Raw genomic sequence first — 16,882 nt, 5'->3', positions numbered from 1 at the left:
GAAACAGGACCTTTACTTTGTACGGTTAGATCAAGTAGTTTCAATCATCAAGAATGATTACAGTCATCTCAGTGAGATTCTGATCACAATTACTTTGGATATTGGTTATAACTCAACAACAGCCAATGAAGTGGACGTCAATCGCAAGATGAATACGATAAAGTTGCCTCCAAAATTTGCCATGAAGATGCAAAAATGTAAGATGCTCAAGTTTGATAATAGTAAAAACAACCATACCCCGTAGATAACAATTTCTTGTATCATAAAAGATTTCATTCCATCATTTTAAACATACACAAACACACATATACATGTATACTTTTTTTTTTTGGTTCTATTCCTTTTACACAAATATATAAAACTGAGGGTTTTTTTATGGTTAAAACTTGAAGACATTCTCTTGAGCGTAACCCAATCTAAAGATTTAGTTATATTAGTTATTCGCTTCTGTTTTCAAAATGATATCACTTACTCTTTCAAAATACCACCAAGTTCACCTTGCTTCATACCCTTCTTGGGTCCAGCAAGAGAGGCAACCATAGGAGGTGGACCACAGACCATGATGATACTATCTTTGTCTTCAGGGTTAGGCATGTACTTCTTGATAGCATCAGCAGTAACATAACCCTTGAGACCGGCCCAGCCTTCGGGAGGATTGTCAAGAGCGTAGATAATCTTGACCTTATCAGGATGTTCCTTGGCAATCTGGTCGAGTTCGTCCTTCAACAAGATATCGTTTTCGTTGACGTTGGCAAAGATCAAGGTGATCTTTGTCTTCTTATCCGTGGGTTTTTCATCGAGTACTCTACGGATGATTTGGACCATGGGGGTGATACCAGAACCACCAGCGATCAAACCTACATTGGTCTTTTGATCCTTTTCCCAGTTATACTTGGGAAGAGGACCCTTGAATTCGAGTGTGTCTCCGGGTTTCATGCTGTCGAGGATAGGTGTTAACTTGCCAGTGTCATATTTTTTGATGACAAATTCGAGGAAACCTACAGTCTAGATGTGTGCTTTCAGTACATATCTTTCTTTTTTTTTTACGATTAATTACATCAGCAGAAGAGATGGGCGTGTAAGGACGAACAACAGGTTCTTCACCTTCGGCTTGATAACGAGCAAGAACACAGGAAGCAACAGGAATACCAGCAGTTTGATCTTTGGGAAGCTCGAAGCGGTAGTATTTAGTATTGTGAGAGACATGCTTGACTTCAACCAACTGTAAAAAGAGGGGGTTATTTGTGTTGCCTCGTTTCAGCTAATATTCCCTTACCTTCAAAGGTGTAAAGTCAGGAGCGGTGAAGTGAATCTTTTCCTTGACTTCAGCAACGGCTTCCTTAACAGCAGGCTTGACTGTAGTTTTGCTTTGGTTAAAAGTAAGACCAGCGACAGCACCAGCACCTAATAAGGTTGCTAATAAGATCTTACTACCTCCCTTTTTCTCAGGACGCGTACTAAAGTGGCGAGCATTTCCAAATGATGCGCTCTGATTGTAAAATGTTAGTACGTTATTTTCTCATGTGTCGAATTTACTTTGGAAGTAAAGCAGAAAGTAGGTCTGGCATTAGTTGCGCGGAAAGCACCAGAAACAGCAGAGGCAAGAGGACGCATGATATAAAGAAGAATGAAAAAGAATTAAAACACTTTTTTATAGTCCCAAACCCCCTCCCAAAAATAGAGCCTGTTGCACCGAGCGCGGCCTTTATGTCATCAATCCGTTCCGGTAAAAATAGACTCCCCGCCTCCGACCATCTATGTTTCAATCAATACGTTAGATTGCGGTGTCAATAACGCATGGCTACGGGGGGGGGGGGAAACGGTTGTTTAAAATAAAGACATGTCGCTAATGGTGAGGTAGTAAAGAATCTTAACATGACACGTTCTTCTCCTTGAAGTTATCAGTTATGATTACTAAAAAATGACTAATTGTCGTGACTGGCTAGGTCATTCGAACAATAGATTCCTGCACGTATCTAGAGGCAAAAAATCACAAAACAAAGCATTTGTGTTGATATGGTCATAAGTAAGGAGTGTAGGTTACCATGGTTACAACCTTATCAGATTGAACTGTCAACGTGGCATTTAACTTTATGCAAAGAGATAGCGTGTAGAATCCCATGTAGACATAAGTATTGGCAAAACGAATAAAGTAGAAATGCTTATTTTGCCCTACCTTGCCCCGTCTTCTTTACGAGCCATAATGGCATTACTTGTTTGACAAATGCAGGCGTGTGTTTGTAGACAGCGTGGACGTCATTCATTACAATACAGTCATTCGACTCCTAAATAAGAAATTTTAATATATTAAATAAATGATCGACACATTGTTATTTTGCAATCACATTTTCAAAACGATGCTAAAGATTCGATTGTATCATAAATTTTGTATATATCAAACAAGTAATTATGAGTCACTTGTACGAAAATATGCTTACTTTGTATGTAGAGTCAAACATTTAACAAAGAATGTATAATAGCCTTATTTCATTACATGCTTAGGATTGATACTATTTTCTTTACATCGCCGGATTAAGGGGAAATGCATGGCTTATAATTCGAAACGTGGTGTAGCTAAAAAAGAAAAAGAAAAAAAAAAAAGAAAAAAAAGTTGCCAAAGGCCCTGCATAGTTAATAAAAAGGCGCATAGATCGGAAGTGATTGCAAAAGCTTTGTGCATTTGCATATACCTTTTTTAGGCATTTATTCCTAGATTTCACCCTGTTCAGTTTCACATAATGCTCTCCTTAAATTTATATTAAAATACTATTAAAAATGCATAGTTTATTGTTATTAAGCATTGTGCGTTATAACAATATACTTCCTGTATTCCCTATGTTGGCTCCGATCACGCACTTATACAATTCATGGCCTCTCCTTTTATATTCAATAAAGCGGAATGGTTCGGTCAGGGTCATTAAACGTGGATTAATCAATGTGTTTCTGACGTGTGCGTGTGTGTGCGTTAATGCGTGTAAGTTTAATGGAGGGAGGGAGAGAATTCGAGGAAAGATTTTTTAATTGAATGCATTGTCGATAAGCGCATTGCATTTATGACAATAACATATATTTGATCGGTCGGTGTCAGCCTGTCATTTTTAAATAATGTATACAAAAAGTTACCTTGACCCTGGCTTTTTTTCTTAGATTCGATCAGAATTACGAAATTCTAAAGGGGATAAAACATAAAAAGTAAAAGGAGGGCTGTAATATATTAGAGCGATGTCACTCAGAAGGGGCCCTGATATACCTGTAGGAGAGGGCATGTGATGTAGCAATATATACTGTAAGTCCTACTTTTTAAGAAAATCAATGTATCGACATCGCTGATGCCCTGCTTTTTATAGGACCCTATTTGATGTTTCCCTTCTTGTCTTTATAAAAGCACATCGTCTACAGTTCATGCTAAACTTCCTTTTTCTCTTCCCTTATTTCTCTTTTCGTTCTTTCCTTTTATTTGCTATTCTCGATTGTAGTTATCTTATGCAATAAAGGTAATAAGCATTTATTCCATTTATATAACTCTATAATCATTCTGTCAAAGGATGAATATTACGCGAATCAACCATCTTCAACAAAGCCGCCAACTTAATGTGCCTTTCCTTCATACTTCAACATCAAAACCACAAACAGAGTTAGCATATTCATATTTCATTTGCTTATTTATTTCTAACTTGGTTTTCAGATATACATTAACAGTAAGACAGCAGCCTGAAAAGGCGAGACTTTGCAGTTTCAAGGATAAAGGTCAGTTCGTTTGCTATATACATATAACATATCTTATACTAATTACTATATAGTCGACCGTCGTCCGTTGGATCCACCACCTATAGTTCAGTTGCACCAGACTGGCTCGATCAACTTTAAGTAACAATCGAGTGATTTGACGTATATGAATGAAATTATGTATTGATTGATCGTATCTTATTTTTTTCTATGGTATTTAGCAACTACTGGCTTAGTTCAAACTTCTTTGTCATTGCTACATTGATTGACTCAGAGAATTATAATGACATTCACATCGTAAACGGGCATCAAACCACTGCCGGATCCATTGCTCAGTCACTACATAAGCTACGAGATACAGACAATAGAGGTAAGCTATTCAGATATAAAAACAATTGTTCAATCGTCATGTATGTATTCATCTGGTTTATATTTTTTAGAGGGCGCATTTTTTGTATTTTCAGATATTAGCATTAGAATAGAAGGTGTATTCAGACTTAAATTCACACTATTCCAAATCAAGGGGTACTTTATGCTTTCAAAAAAATTACATAACAATTATTAATCAAAAGCTTAGGTCAGAGGCCGAAAGGATTTGCTACGTGATATCAGATAGATTCCAAGTCTATTCTCCAAAATGTAAGTGGATTCAATTTTTCAGAGTATGTCTAATTTACCCCTTAATAGGCTTTCCTGGAATGTCAGGTATGAACTGATAAAGAAGACCTTAAATAAGATGATCTTAGTGTTTTTAATGTAGGATCTACGGAGCTCACACGGCTATTTTCGGAACAAGGGGTTCGTCTACGGATTAGAAAAGAAGCAAGGGCAGCGTGTACTTCGCCCATGTAAGGGCTAGCATGGCAAAGCTAAAAGTTTATTCAGGGAAAACAAACTAAGTCAATTTACTTTAGGAAACGTCGGCGCGAGATACAACAGAACCAAAACATTAGGCAAAATCTTGAGTCAAATGATACATACAAGAGTACTAAGCTCAGGCGCACCTATCAGCCATCCAACATTCTCTCACGTCAAGAGAGTTATTCTGACACATCACCTAGTGAACAAAAATGTACAAACGTTATGTCTATGCAAAACCTTCTCATTACCAATTCAGAAAGATCCGTAAATAGAGCATCTATCTCCAGTACTTCATCATCTACTGCATCCTACAAGAATAATCTACTCCATCAGCGTATTTTGCCTCCACCACTCCCTACCGCCTCATATGCCTATGGATTCTTTTCTACAAATGTTGCTCAGGACATTACAACCTATCCACAACCTATTAAACAACATCAGCAGATACCATCAACAGCAATATACTCATTGCATTCACAGTTTTATCCAGAAGAAGACAACTGAGATACATCACCCATCATTTTCATTATAAACACTATACATCAATGAACACAAGATGCTCTTGAGGAGGATAATAGCAATTTTACAAATACTATGAATCAAATATATGGAAATAACAGGCATCTTGGCTTATGACTTTAATATCATATTTAATTTATTTTTTTATAATGAATCTAAGGTTTTCCTCCTAAGGAGGCATTTATTTATTTATTTTTTTTTTTTTATCTTTCCTAAGAATAATAGTAACAAAAGAGTCCTTTCTTTTTTATGCCTGAAATAAAGACAGATACATGCAGATTATTTCTTGTCTCTCTATAAATTTATATCTTTTAATGTTACAAATAGAGTTCACTATATTTAGTATAAATGTAAAACAAGGTCCCTCCTAATGCGGTAAGCATACCCGCTGCATTCTATACATTGTTTTTAGTTTACTTGTCTTTGTTTATATGTACAATAGTTACCAATAGTGACATTGAGTTACCAAACACAATTGCGACTATAGATGCTTGAAAAATCGACTATTATTATAAAGATAAGCACTCTATATGTAATACATTCCTTGCTATTATACCTTATTAGCACTAGCAACAGCAAGTGTTAGTGGTGTTGCATGTATAAGCAAGTAGACCATGGCTACGTTAACTGCAAATCCAGTAAATGATGTTATGACCTATACAAATAAACCATGAATGAACTTTTGATCAATAACAAACAATACACATACACACTTACCATCTGTAACCAGAATCCAAACTCATCCAAAAACCAAACGTTATTCAAGACCTCCTTCAGTTCGCCTGACAACAGGACAAGAGGAATCAATGTGACTATGGACATGGCTGTGTTGTATTGTATTAGTAACCACACATCATTTCTTAATGCGGCTATTGTCTTTTTGACATAAATTCCATATATTGCGACAACAGCTGGCCAGGCCAATGCATAGAACACACCAGCTAACGAAAAATTGAGTTGTCCCATTGATCCAATACAGAAACCAAGCATGATGACGATACAGGCTGAAGTGAGGTTTTGTGAAGGCTCTACTTTAAGCATGTAAAAGGAAAAGATCAATGAAAAAGCGATCGATAATGAATGAGAGAAATGGTAGGCGGTTGCTTCGACGTGCCGTAAGAAGAGAGGGTTAAATATGATGACACACATATAGACTATAGATAGAGGAGCTACTCGGATAGCTACTGAAGAATCCCAACTGAATCGAGGAATGTGCATCGGATGTCTAGAGATATACAACATATAAGTCCAAGTTTCTTTTTCCAATTCCTTCTGGAAGTAATTTTACACTGGACGACAACTACTCCACAAGACCATGAATATAAATGTCACGCATAGTTGAAATAATACAGTAAAAAAGGGGTATGGGAACTTGTATTCAGACGTAGCGAACAATAGCTTGTTGAGAAATACAGCGGATGTTGATATCAATATGTACAAAGCAGAGACACTGCTGATTGTCCCCACTTTGGTGATTGAGTACTTTTTTATTCCCTTTCTTCCAGAAGTTGTTGGCAAGGGCAAATTTCCCAACATGTTGAAAAGAGAGAGAAAAAAAAGGTTGGTGTGTGACTCTATACTGTAGGGCTTTTTTTTTAGTGATCCGACCTTTACAGCCATAGCTTGTAGATGCATGTAGTTTTATTTAATTTTATAGCTCAAGATACTCAGTCTTGAAAGAGTGTAACAACACCGACTTTTATCAGACACGACTTTCCAAACTTTTTTTTTTATTCATCGTCTTCTTCATCTGCCTGCATAGGTGATTTTGAACTGGTTGCTGGTTGCTTCGATTTCTTAGTTAATGCTTTCTTTTTCTCTTTTGCTTCCATCCTAGCTAGCTTCTCCTGTTCTTTTAATTCTTCTTTCATCTTTCGTCTCTGTTCTTTTTCAGCTATTCTCTGTGCTCTTTCTTCCATCCTAAGCCTCTTCTTTTCTGCTTTTTCCGCTTTTTCTGCATTAATCTCTTCTACTGGTCGCTTTTTTTTGTATTTTCTAATATCGCCTTTTCCACCAGCCCCACCAGCTGTCGCCTCTTTGGGCATTTTCTTTCGACCGGGTACATTCTTTGTCGTGGGAGGGTATCTGGGCTTTGATTTATTGCGATTGGGTAAGAATTCATCTTCTATCACAGAACCTGTAGAATCCGCGAGTCGTTTTGAAAAATAGGGTTGAAGTAAACCAATAATAGACTTTTCCGATGTCACTGGCTGGAAGCTTGGAGGTGGATGGTATTTAATCTTTTGCTCTTTGGCAGTACTACATAATAAGATTGTAATGTTTAATGGCAATGTATTATAATGCTGCTAGACTTACTGCTTAACGACATTCAGTTTTTCTTTATTTTTACCAAACCATAAGCTGGCGGGGACCTAGAAAGGGTAAAATAAGAGAGTGTAACAGATATCACTCTTTAATGGAGACTTACATTCAGTGTGTCTAGATTGTACTCTTTATCCAGGCCCATATCTTTAAATCCAAAGTAATCTTCACCAATATCCTCTCCAAATAGGCCACTACATGACAGTTTAGTATAAACAAGAGAGAGAGAGAGAAATCTTACGTAATATAGGTCTCTTCATCATTGAGTATGCTCTCTTCATTTTCTGGTGCTCCTCCGTCTGGGTTCTACCAACACAATAAGTATCTTTTTGCGAGGATGACATTAAGGCAAACTTACAGCTAAAATATCTTGATAAGACGTTTGTAACTTGGTATGAATATCTTCTAATCTATATATATTCCTTTCAACCTCATCCTGGCAGTACATTTCTAATTCGCTCAAGTCTGTAATACCATTCTCATATAGTGTATGCAGCAGCATGTTCTATAGACGGTCTTAATATCTGTTCCATGTATAGCTTGAAGTCATGTACTTACGTCTCCGCTCATTTTATGTCCATAGTCATCCCAATAGTTACGCAGTGTTCGACCAATGTTTGTAATGTAATCTGTCATGATATCAGTTAATACATTCAAAGCAGCCGTTTTTGTTCCTTCAAATCCAGCGTGAGTCAGCAGCTTTGAGATCACTCGTTGACACATGCGGTAGCCAGTCTCACTAGTTAAAGAAAGAGGTGGCATCTTGGATACACTCGAGCCTTCAAGAGGAGTATCAACAGACTCGTTTGTAGAGGGGGAATCAATGCTCATGGATGATGTTAGTGATGATATCTAATATATAAAGAAAATATTAGAAAACAGTTCACTATCATCATAAAAAAGCCATAATATTACGGATGTATTGTTCTTGATGGCATTGCACTTTGCATATGTTAGTCTTATCTTTTCCAATGTCTGTATGTTACGATCAATCATGGGCATCAACCCGTAGTTTGGAAATGCAAGTTCCGGGTATATGTCAAATGAAACATCTGATAGTTCTTCTGTGGAATCTATGCTCTGCCTTAAGTCTGCCTCATCAAAAAACCCTTCATCCCGCCTTGATTCCACTAGATCTTCTGGCACTCCATCTATTTCGGGCAATCCACTAGTGATCTTGTATTCTGGAAGAAATAAATCTGTCTTGGCTGAATCATCTACGGATTTATCTGGCTTGACTATTTTCCTTGAAAAGAAAGCATCGAGATTTTCGTCATCGCTCGAGTCTAAATCAAGATGATCATAGGCAGTAACATTGTTTGGTCTGCGATCGATCCATTTTATCAGTTTTTCATTTTCACTTCGTATAAGCTTAATGATCAACTCTGACTCATCATGCAAATGCTGTATAGCCGAAAACCTTTCCATGTCTAATCCTGATCTTACTAGAGCTTCTCGCTCACCGAATGAATACTGGTATTGTTTTTCGACATCAGACGTGAACCTAGCTCTTGTCTTTTTTGTCTTTTCTCTCCATATTTGATCCTGTAATTCACCCATATCCGCTTCTATTTCTTCTCCTAGCTTCTTATCTTCCTGCTCTAGATCTATATTTTCATCACCTGCTTGATTTCCTACTGTCTTTCCTCCATATGACTTTTGAGACACATTAATGTCAGGAACACTTTCTGTATCACTCATATCGCCCGGAAATGGCGCCGCACTTGATCCACGGGTGATTGATCTTTCTCGCGATCGACGTTCGATTGATTCTGAAGATATAGGACCGGTCTTTGATGACACTGTATGCTTCCCAGAAGACTGAATCATATTTAGAAAAACCATATAGCCATGAAATAGTGTGTGATTACCTTTTTGGAAGGACGCTTTTGGGGCTCATTTTCTTCTTCTTCACTTATTTCATCCCCCTCTTCCTCTATCTCATTGTCCATTCTGTCCTTGATTGTGATATCAGGTACTCTTGTCAATAATCTTTCTGTCTTTCGTCTCATGGCTATGGCATGCTTTCTATATTCACTTGCCTAGGGAACCTTTGAGTTCTACAAATATCTAATTATTTTCTTTTGCTTACAGAATTTGTATTGTACATTAGACAGTTATCATATATCAAAAACAAATCATCTGCGAATTCCTTTTTTGATCTGTAGCAAAGGTTTTTCATCTTTTTAGTTACTGTTCCAAGGTCCATGGGTTTCTTTATCACTAATATAGAAACAGACGTTACAATGCTATTCAAGTCAAAGATGCAGATAATATACCTTCAAAGTAATCCGGTGCTTCGCGCTTGCTCACTTTATTCAAAAATGGCGTTGAGTGTTCAGTATAATTTTTTAGGTCCGTCAACACTTTCTCGCATGCTTCGTATAGTTCCTCTTGTCCAACGCGTTCGTCACTTGCCCATTTCGATCGATGCGGTCTAAAGTCTGATAAAAGATTTTGTAGTTCTCGATCTGATAATGACGTCTTTTGTCTGTTGGCGACTATGCCTTGAAGTAAATACTGTATAAATCGATTTTAAAAGGGAATTCATAAAGAAAGGGGGAGTAGCTGTCTATATACCTTCAAATTGAAATTTCCATCTGCATTAAACATAGATAGCTATGGATTATGTATGAATATATATATATATTGGTGTAAGGTAAAGCAAAGTATATGTAGATATACCGATTTAGCAGTCGAATTCTCCTTTTCTTCTTCAGCTTCATTCAGTTCCTCTTGAGCTTCAAATTCCTATGATATGTGTTTATTAGATTCAAACTGATACATAAACATCCAACTGGTCACACGTGTATATGTGTATACCTCAAGTTTACGCTGTTCAATCATAGCTGCCCTATCAAGTTCCAGTGTATGAAAGACATCTATGATTGGCACACTGTCGGCTACTGTTGTAATTTCTTCTAGTATAATATCATCATTTGCAGGCATCATCTTTTCTGCTACTATTGAAAAGAGCTTAGAGAACGTGTTTTACGTTTTGTGAATGATCGTTTTACTGTTCTTTGTATCTGCTTCCATCGTCTGATTCAGTTTACTCGCCTCATTTATATCTCCCATTTCCTCTTCGACCTTGATTGGCGCTTCTTCACTGTTGTCCTGCTCCTGTGAATCCTCTTTTTCTTTAGTCATATTGTCATCTGTTGTTGTTGTTGTCATCGTCGTGACAGGATCTGCGTCGGTCACCGATGGAGATGCTGATGTCTGCTTTGAATTTACGTGTGTCTCCAGATATGATTGCCAACTTTCAGCAATTTCTGATTCGTTTGGCAGTTCAACACTCTGTGCTTCTTCCAAGAGTATATCCAAGGGAATAAGCTGACAGCAGACTTTGTTTGTGTAAAATAAGTGGGGTATAAGCTGTTCACTGAGCATCGATCTCACTCTGAACACTGTTGTTTCAATTTTATGCTGAACAGATTCTTCATTAGCTTGCTTATAACTGATAAACGCTATCCATGTAGCGAATGATTCAAGGGCGCATTCAAAGTAAACTGATTCATTTATAGTCAAAAAACGCTTATGTATTTCATTCTCTCGAAGGTAATTTGCCAACTTGAAGGAAAGAGGTAGCCAATGTGAAGGGTTGTGCGATATTTTCATTTGAAGAAGAAAAAAAAAAAAAGAGGCAAGAAGAGAACAATAAGAAAGGGAAATTTGTCTTTTTTTTTTTACAAAAATTCGAGTTGGGCTTTATCCAGACGTGTATGAATTTTCTGTTCTGTTTTAATATGCCCTTGAATGATATCAAACCACAGTGTCCTTTTTATCACAATAAAGATATGCATCACTGTTATAAATATTGCAAAATCATTATTGAGCTATTCTTTACCTTTACTGGATAACAGCGAAAAACTGCCGTACTTGCCAGTAAAATCTCAATTCGTTTGTCATTATTCCTTTCAAAAGTTTTCGATATTGTTCTCCTCGTTGCTTGATTTTTACCTCAACAAACCGTTGAGATCCTTATCTCATTTTCACTGCGAACGGGTGATGGAAGTTGCTTTATTCAATAGTTTGTATATTCTGATTCAATAAAAGTTTGTTCCTGATCTGTCATAATTAAACCAGGATGTCAAGAGTTTCTGTATACAATTAAGGTTTTAGGATCATTCGCATGTAGATCTACAGAGGTAATAGTTAATAGCATTCATGCATCCAATGCGTGAGAAAACAAAATCAAAAAGGAATGTAGACATAGTATATATACACACACGCAACACACATAGATTATAATTTAGACTATACTTCTTGTTACCGAGGCAACTAAAGATATAAAGTATAAAAGGGATTCATAAATTGCATATCTTGCTCATTCTTTCTTTCCTTTTTTTGCTTCCAAATCATCTTTTTTATCCAAGGTGTTACTGTGTGTGTTTTTATACATATATTGATGTCCAGAGAGGACGTTGCACTTTGGTAATTATAGAATACTTTAGGGTGAATTTATTTACAAAGTAATAGTATAGCTTCTTTTTTGAGTTGACAACAAAAATCTAAATCTATAACAAAAGGTAAGGCATCCATATCATATATAAAGGTAACAAACTCTTACCTGAGGCATAACAGGCTTATTTTGATCAGCAGTTAATCTAGCAATACCAATACCAACACCCTCAATCAAAGCCAAAAGCGCACCACCAACGACTGCAGAGACACCAGCAGCCTTGACACCTCCACGAGCAGCCAGGACGCCGCCGGTTAAACCACCCGAGATAATAGAGTTCCAAGGGTCTTCCTTTTGTCTGATGCCTTTTAGACCGCAATCAAATGTTGAGAAAAGACCACCCCAAACAGCAAAATTGCCTCCCAAGACAGGTGCACGGGCTTTCATGGCTGATACTGCACCAGTCAAACGTTCTCCCTAGATAAGATGAATAGACTGAGTATATGATGACTATTACTTTATTTTTCTCTCTCTTTACCCTAGGTGAGTTTTTTGCACCTTTCACTGAATGCCAAATACCACCACCGACAGCACCCATAACAAAAGCACCACCTAAATCGTTGAGAATGACCCAAGGGCTAACGAAAATGGTTCAGTAAGAAATTTCAAGTTGTATTAAGCAAATAGACGATAAGCATACCAAGGATCTCTAGTGTGATCTGCTGAAGAGTGTCCCATTCTGTATTCTATAGTTTTCGGATGAGAAAAGCAAAGTTATTTTTTTTTCTTCTGAGTTCCAGGGTGAAAGGACTTCCTTTTCTCTGGAGCAATCAAGTCACAATTAGGCTATAAGAATGAATCTCCGCACAGCGCATTCAATTATGCCGTTTTAACCTTAAATAAGACAATATGCGCAAAAAAAAAAGCTATGCTCAAGCTCAGATATGATTACAATTGGAGAATAAGTCATAAAATGACAACATTTTGAATGATAAAGTACAAAATCTGACGACCAAGTGACAAGAATAAAATTAATACAGTGCATACTATCATCTACAGAAACTAATGTTATTTATGGATTGATATATCCCTTTATTATCCGATGAAGTGGGATGATACTACAACATTGCTCAACCTCAGAAGCAGAGCAAGGGATTGTCTATCAGTACTGCTTTGATAAACGGGGTTTATTATTTATTTTTTTCTTTCTTCTCTCTTTCTTCTTTCCACGTTTAATGACTCATATTCTACATTTACCAACTCACTTTCTGGAAGAGGTGTTCAAATATATAACAGAAAAATAAAAAAGGAACAGTCTTGCGGCTTTTCTGTTTAATTGGCATTCCTTTTTCGCCAAACGTTTGTTTGAAGAAGTGCATCTGGCGGAAAATACGCGTTTTGAAGGTTTTATACAGCTTAACAAAACATCAGAGTAAATGAGACTAACACCTGTTGGTCAATTTGTTGAAACTATGGCCATGGGCACTCACAGTTATGAAAAATTCAGTGACATGGTAGACATAAGCATGACGTTTGGCGATTTTACGCAGTTAGTTAAATAATGCCTAAACGTTATACATCTGGGGTGCATATGCCTGTTTTTGAAAATTGCATATCCAGATTTCTACTTGAGATCGATAACAGCATAAAATGGAATCTTCATTACGTGGAGACAGAACATCCAGGTCAGGTCACGATGATTTACTATTATAAACCTTGTCATTATCATATTCATTGACTCTTACTACAGCACAAGACTTTATTTTTATCTTCGACGCAAGTCATTGTCTGTCCAATTTCTCTGCATGGATTGTACTAGAAGAAGACATGAGCCTTTCACTTGACCAAGATCCTTATCCCTCCCTGACCCGAATAACAGTTCGAGCCACAAAAACACGTATACCCAAGGCAATGATCGACTATATTACCAAAAAATTCGTAAATCTGACATATCATTCACCATTCACCCACCATATTCGCCTTTGAAGCTAAGTGAAATACATTGTCAACTATTACGCTTTTTGACTACAAGTCCTAACAAATCGTTTACACTGAGACTGACTGTGGGCGACATGTGGCTGTCCTTGGATACAAACGCCGCATGTATCTGGGAATGCTTTAATAACACTTTTTAGCTGCCTTCAGCGAATCAAGCCACATATAATTCAGCATACTTTGCTTTCAAAAGCACCAGTTTAGGACACTTGATAATCGAAACAAACTTGGGGCGATCATCAAGAAAAACAATAGAGTATAAACGTCAACTTAATGCGTACACACCTGGCTCATCTCTTCAAGCATATCAGCCTACATTGGACATTGACAAGTTGCATATAGTCACCAGCCCAAGGGGTATAGGAATACTACCTTCTGTATACCCGCTCATTCAAATGTGTTATCGGCTACAAGGATTGCAGTTTTTCGTTAGATTTTTGCCGTCATTTTGTGGTTACACCTATAGCTTATTACAAAGCCTACATATTTATGGCTGTCAAGTCCATGCTTCCATCTTCCACAACCTTTCTACTAGCTGTCCGAATCTGAAAGAATTGCGTTTATATGATATTACTACTTATGCTGATATGACTTCAGAAAGAAGCGATGTAGTAGATTTGCAAGATATAACATTACAAAGTTTATTTCTAAGTCTAACTACTGGATACGTATCTGTAACAAACCATAGGGGACGCGTATGTATAAATTGCAAAATGAAAAAGTACAAAGAATTAACGTTTAAAGAATTTAGAGAGGTACAAGGCACATTCAGTCCTGAGTGCATTTACTATGTCTATTATTGTCATGCTGATGAACTCGTATTAAGATACCATCCCTCGTTTGCCATTGAAGATACAATTCTCTAAATAAATAATAAAAAGCCGACAAAAATCTTTACTTTTTTGTTCTTCTTTGAAATAACCACAGCTATGGCCAAGAAAACAGAAGCAGTGACACCTGGTCAGCGTCTCGGCTACGCTGCTGATTATATACAAGGCCCAGGAACATATGAGCGCGATGGATTACTTTATGCAAGTGTTGTTGGACAACGATACATTGATCAATCAAAGGATGGAGGAGTAAGAATCTGATTAATGTTGCTCTTGTTTTTTTGACTTACTGTTTGATCAACAGTTACCTACAATCAGAGTATCTAAAGAAAAAGAACAATCAGCTGTACCAGAAGTTGGTAGTGTGGTAAAAGAAAAAAAACAAATTCTAATTTATTGCTTGATCAAGTGGCTTAATGTATATGTAGATTACGGGTAAAGTTATCCGTGTTGCACCTCATCAAGCCATGATTGCCATCATGATTGTAGATAATGCGCCTTGTAAAGAAGATTTCATGGGAATTATCCGGTAACATCTCTCTCTTTCTATTGATATAATGATTCTTGTTTTAATCCCTAGAAATATAGAACACAAGATGTTCGTGCAGCGGAAAAAGACAAGGTCAAGATTTACAACTCGTTTAGACCTGGTGATATCATCAAGGCAGAGGTCATTTCCTTGGGTGATGCACGATCTTATATCTTGTCAACAGCCAAAAACGAATTAGGTGTTATCTTTGCTATGAGTGTTGCTGGTGTACCCATGATACCCATTTCCTGGCAGGAAATGCAATGTCCCAAGACAAAGACGATTGAACTGAGAAAGTGCGCTAAACCAGTTTAAGTAATAAAGGAAAAGAGAAAAGAAATGTATATAGTTTATTTGAATGGTATTTATAATGGTATGCTGGGTCTTCTTATGTTGACAGGTACTTGATCCTCAGGATACTTCCATTCTGGATGGTTATACAGTTCTATCGTATCTGCACGTTCCCATTTTAGTGAATCTATTGGGGATGGGATTAAACTATATATATAAAGTTATGTATCGTGTGTATACCTATTGTAGACGGGTGATGTAGCTTATTTTGCAAGTCAAGCTCCATCAAAGTGGACCTACAGGCGACATCACGATGTGTTTGCAGATTAAAGTTGTGTATGTGTTCAGTACAGTGATGTCCATGTGCATAAGCAAGATAAGTAAGAACCGCTTGATCTTGTCTATGGTTTGCTCTTGAAGAACCAGGTGGAGCAATACAGTTCTTTTGTAAACCACATTCAAACCAAGGAAGGATGATATCATTCACAATGGTTGAATTTGTCGTGTCAAATCCAATGGCTGCTCCATTACAATTAGACTTGTACTTGTATTCTTTAATATTTGCTTTAAAAAATTTAAACATTCCCGGATGAGTCCATTTGCCCATGTAGGATGTACTCTTGGGTGACCAAAATCCTTGGTAGTCTTGAGTGATGATTTTGGGAATATTGAGGATAAATTCAGTTGTTACTAGATTTCCAGCATCAAGCCACACGAGAATTCCGCCATATCGTACACGAGCATCATTGACTATACCTGTCTTCCAAGCATATTGACCTGCGTCAATAGCAACATCCCAAAAGCGAGGATATCGTTCATGATCAAACAAGATAACCTCATCCACCAGTCCATTAGCTTGAAGTTGGTCTAACACTGGTAACTGAGTTCTATTCATCCCGATATTATAAACAACAACTCTTGGAAATTGGTGGTCCTCTACAGTGGGCTTTATCTCATTTAAAGAATACAAGAAACTTTCTAAAGAACACAAATGGTTTGCACTTGAACCCGTAATGATCGTATAGGGATACTGTCTAGATTTATTGCTATGGATACCTAAAAGAAAAAAACAATGAATTCTGTATTACTTTTTTATTACTTTTTATCCAAATTTGTATAATTTACTTTTAGTGTTACTAAAGTATTTGTGATAATCCTTTACTGTTGTTGCCAGGAAGTATCCAAGTAAACACAGACACATGATTTGAATAAATAATACTTGCTTTGATCGATTCATGATTGGATTAAATGACATTTTTAATATATCAGTTATTTTTCCATAAACACACACACAGGGAGAGAGAGAAAGAAAGAGACAGAAAAAAAGGTATACAGGCAATAAGAAAGAAAAGAAGAAGAAAAAAACAAGGAGGCAACTAAAAAGAGAGAGAAAGAAAAGGGTTA

At 36.9% G+C, this 16,882-nt stretch overlaps 8 protein-coding genes across 8 annotated transcripts; 2 read left to right on the top strand and 6 right to left on the bottom strand.

Annotated features, from left to right (window-relative positions):
* Positions 1-379: 379 nt before the first annotated feature.
* On the bottom strand, positions 380-1,228 carry RHIMIDRAFT_207306 (ferredoxin reductase-like protein; the record flags this gene model as incomplete). Its single annotated transcript, XM_023606981.1, has 3 exons — positions 380-416; positions 473-1,005; positions 1,058-1,228. Coding segments are annotated over 3 exons (741 nt in total), but the record flags the coding sequence as incomplete, so codon positions are not given.
* A 2,206-nt stretch (positions 1,229-3,434) lies between these two features.
* Positions 3,435-5,216, top strand: RHIMIDRAFT_294798 (uncharacterized protein). Its single transcript, XM_023614125.1, has 9 exons — positions 3,435-3,494; positions 3,545-3,747; positions 3,801-3,867; positions 3,948-4,096; positions 4,167-4,251; positions 4,304-4,365; positions 4,414-4,431; positions 4,487-4,574; positions 4,641-5,216. Exons 2-9 carry the CDS (start codon positions 3,546-3,548, stop codon positions 5,089-5,091), a joined length of 1,122 nt encoding a protein of 373 aa, XP_023462692.1. The 5' UTR covers positions 3,435-3,494; position 3,545; the 3' UTR covers positions 5,092-5,216.
* A 125-nt stretch (positions 5,217-5,341) lies between these two features.
* On the bottom strand, positions 5,342-6,665 carry RHIMIDRAFT_68607 (uncharacterized protein). Its single transcript, XM_023615562.1, has 4 exons — positions 5,824-6,665; positions 5,663-5,761; positions 5,553-5,609; positions 5,342-5,501 (listed from the first exon to the last, which is right to left on the bottom strand). The coding sequence occupies exons 1-4, from the start codon at positions 6,346-6,348 to the stop codon at positions 5,424-5,426; spliced, it is 759 nt and encodes a 252-aa protein (XP_023462691.1). The 5' UTR covers positions 6,349-6,665; the 3' UTR covers positions 5,342-5,423.
* A 1-nt stretch (position 6,666) lies between these two features.
* On the bottom strand, positions 6,667-7,900 carry RHIMIDRAFT_68644 (uncharacterized protein). The gene is made up of 3 exons (XM_023615563.1): positions 7,535-7,900; positions 7,423-7,478; positions 6,667-7,365 (listed from the first exon to the last, which is right to left on the bottom strand). Exons 1-3 carry the CDS (start codon positions 7,571-7,573, stop codon positions 6,837-6,839), a joined length of 624 nt encoding a protein of 207 aa, XP_023462690.1. The 5' UTR covers positions 7,574-7,900; the 3' UTR covers positions 6,667-6,836.
* Positions 7,623-11,071, bottom strand: RHIMIDRAFT_267318 (uncharacterized protein). Its single transcript, XM_023611988.1, has 11 exons — positions 10,446-11,071; positions 10,252-10,391; positions 10,114-10,179; positions 10,009-10,047; positions 9,708-9,948; positions 9,521-9,651; positions 9,300-9,470; positions 8,344-9,249; positions 7,987-8,280; positions 7,787-7,933; positions 7,623-7,734 (listed from the first exon to the last, which is right to left on the bottom strand). The coding sequence occupies exons 1-11, from the start codon at positions 11,047-11,049 to the stop codon at positions 7,666-7,668; spliced, it is 2,808 nt and encodes a 935-aa protein (XP_023462689.1). The 5' UTR covers positions 11,050-11,071; the 3' UTR covers positions 7,623-7,665.
* An 871-nt stretch (positions 11,072-11,942) lies between these two features.
* On the bottom strand, positions 11,943-12,571 carry RHIMIDRAFT_247397 (mitochondrial import inner membrane translocase, subunit Tim17/22; the record flags this gene model as incomplete). Its single annotated transcript, XM_023610408.1, has 4 exons — positions 11,943-11,948; positions 12,002-12,310; positions 12,372-12,471; positions 12,534-12,571. 4 exons carry the CDS (start codon positions 12,569-12,571, stop codon positions 11,943-11,945), a joined length of 453 nt encoding a protein of 150 aa, XP_023462688.1.
* A 1,921-nt stretch (positions 12,572-14,492) lies between these two features.
* On the top strand, positions 14,493-15,591 carry RHIMIDRAFT_68575 (uncharacterized protein). Its single transcript, XM_023615560.1, has 4 exons — positions 14,493-14,907; positions 14,963-15,025; positions 15,087-15,187; positions 15,247-15,591. Exons 1-4 carry the CDS (start codon positions 14,758-14,760, stop codon positions 15,500-15,502), a joined length of 570 nt encoding a protein of 189 aa, XP_023462687.1. The 5' UTR covers positions 14,493-14,757; the 3' UTR covers positions 15,503-15,591.
* Positions 15,470-16,805, bottom strand: RHIMIDRAFT_68578 (uncharacterized protein). The gene is made up of 3 exons (XM_023615561.1): positions 16,604-16,805; positions 15,719-16,534; positions 15,470-15,665 (listed from the first exon to the last, which is right to left on the bottom strand). Exons 1-3 carry the CDS (start codon positions 16,731-16,733, stop codon positions 15,553-15,555), a joined length of 1,059 nt encoding a protein of 352 aa, XP_023462686.1. The 5' UTR covers positions 16,734-16,805; the 3' UTR covers positions 15,470-15,552.
* Positions 16,806-16,882: the final 77 nt, after the last annotated feature.

Source organism: Rhizopus microsporus, assembly GCF_002708625.1.
Source record: "Rhizopus microsporus ATCC 52813 unplaced genomic scaffold scaffold_20, whole genome shotgun sequence".
In the NCBI taxonomy this organism is placed as follows: Eukaryota; Fungi; Mucoromycota; class Mucoromycetes; order Mucorales; family Rhizopodaceae; genus Rhizopus; species Rhizopus microsporus.
The sequence above is the reverse complement of the archived record's forward strand: the minus strand, read 5'-3'. Positions and strand labels throughout refer to the sequence as shown.

What these genes read in the sequence shown, in the direction of transcription:
- RHIMIDRAFT_68575 (XM_023615560.1), top strand. Translation starts at nt 14,758, where the DNA reads ATGGCCAAGAAAACAGAAGCAGTGACACCTGGTCAGCGTCTCGGCTAC. An exon ending in TACCAGAAGTTGGTAGTGTG is followed by an intron (nt 15,026 to 15,086) that starts GTAAAAGAAAAA and finishes ATGTATATGTAG; the next exon opens with ATTACGGGTAAAGTTATCCG. An exon ending in GATTTCATGGGAATTATCCG is followed by an intron (nt 15,188 to 15,246) that starts GTAACATCTCTC and finishes CTAGAAATATAG; the next exon opens with AACACAAGATGTTCGTGCAG.
- RHIMIDRAFT_294798 (XM_023614125.1), top strand. Translation starts at nt 3,546, where the DNA reads ATGAATATTACGCGAATCAACCATCTTCAACAAAGCCGCCAACTTAAT. An exon ending in ACTGGCTCGATCAACTTTAA is followed by an intron (nt 3,868 to 3,947) that starts GTAACAATCGAG and finishes TATGGTATTTAG; the next exon opens with CAACTACTGGCTTAGTTCAA. An exon ending in ACGAGATACAGACAATAGAG is followed by an intron (nt 4,097 to 4,166) that starts GTAAGCTATTCA and finishes TATATTTTTTAG; the next exon opens with AGGGCGCATTTTTTGTATTT.
- RHIMIDRAFT_68644 (XM_023615563.1), bottom strand. Translation starts at nt 7,573, where the DNA reads ATGGGCCTGGATAAAGAGTACAATCTAGACACACTGAAT. An exon ending in ACAATCTAGACACACTGAAT is followed by an intron (nt 7,479 to 7,534) that starts GTAAGTCTCCAT and finishes TACCCTTTCTAG; the next exon opens with GTCCCCGCCAGCTTATGGTT. An exon ending in AAACTGAATGTCGTTAAGCA is followed by an intron (nt 7,366 to 7,422) that starts GTAAGTCTAGCA and finishes CTTATTATGTAG; the next exon opens with TACTGCCAAAGAGCAAAAGA.
- RHIMIDRAFT_68607 (XM_023615562.1), bottom strand. Translation starts at nt 6,348, where the DNA reads ATGTTGTATATCTCTAGACATCCGATGCACATTCCTCGATTCAGTTGG. An exon ending in TTGGATTCTGGTTACAGATG is followed by an intron (nt 5,762 to 5,823) that starts GTAAGTGTGTAT and finishes TTATTTGTATAG; the next exon opens with GTCATAACATCATTTACTGG. An exon ending in CTGTTGCTAGTGCTAATAAG is followed by an intron (nt 5,610 to 5,662) that starts GTATAATAGCAA and finishes TTATAATAATAG; the next exon opens with TCGATTTTTCAAGCATCTAT.
- RHIMIDRAFT_267318 (XM_023611988.1), bottom strand. Translation starts at nt 11,049, where the DNA reads ATGAAAATATCGCACAACCCTTCACATTGGCTACCTCTTTCCTTCAAG. An exon ending in TTGAACAGCGTAAACTTGAG is followed by an intron (nt 10,180 to 10,251) that starts GTATACACATAT and finishes CACATATCATAG; the next exon opens with GAATTTGAAGCTCAAGAGGA. An exon ending in AGCACCGGATTACTTTGAAG is followed by an intron (nt 9,652 to 9,707) that starts GTATATTATCTG and finishes TTTCTATATTAG; the next exon opens with TGATAAAGAAACCCATGGAC.
- RHIMIDRAFT_68578 (XM_023615561.1), bottom strand. Translation starts at nt 16,733, where the DNA reads ATGTCATTTAATCCAATCATGAATCGATCAAAGCAAGTATTATTTATT. An exon ending in ATACTTTAGTAACACTAAAA is followed by an intron (nt 16,535 to 16,603) that starts GTAAATTATACA and finishes TTTTTCTTTTAG; the next exon opens with GTATCCATAGCAATAAATCT. An exon ending in ACATCACCCGTCTACAATAG is followed by an intron (nt 15,666 to 15,718) that starts GTATACACACGA and finishes CATCCCCAATAG; the next exon opens with ATTCACTAAAATGGGAACGT.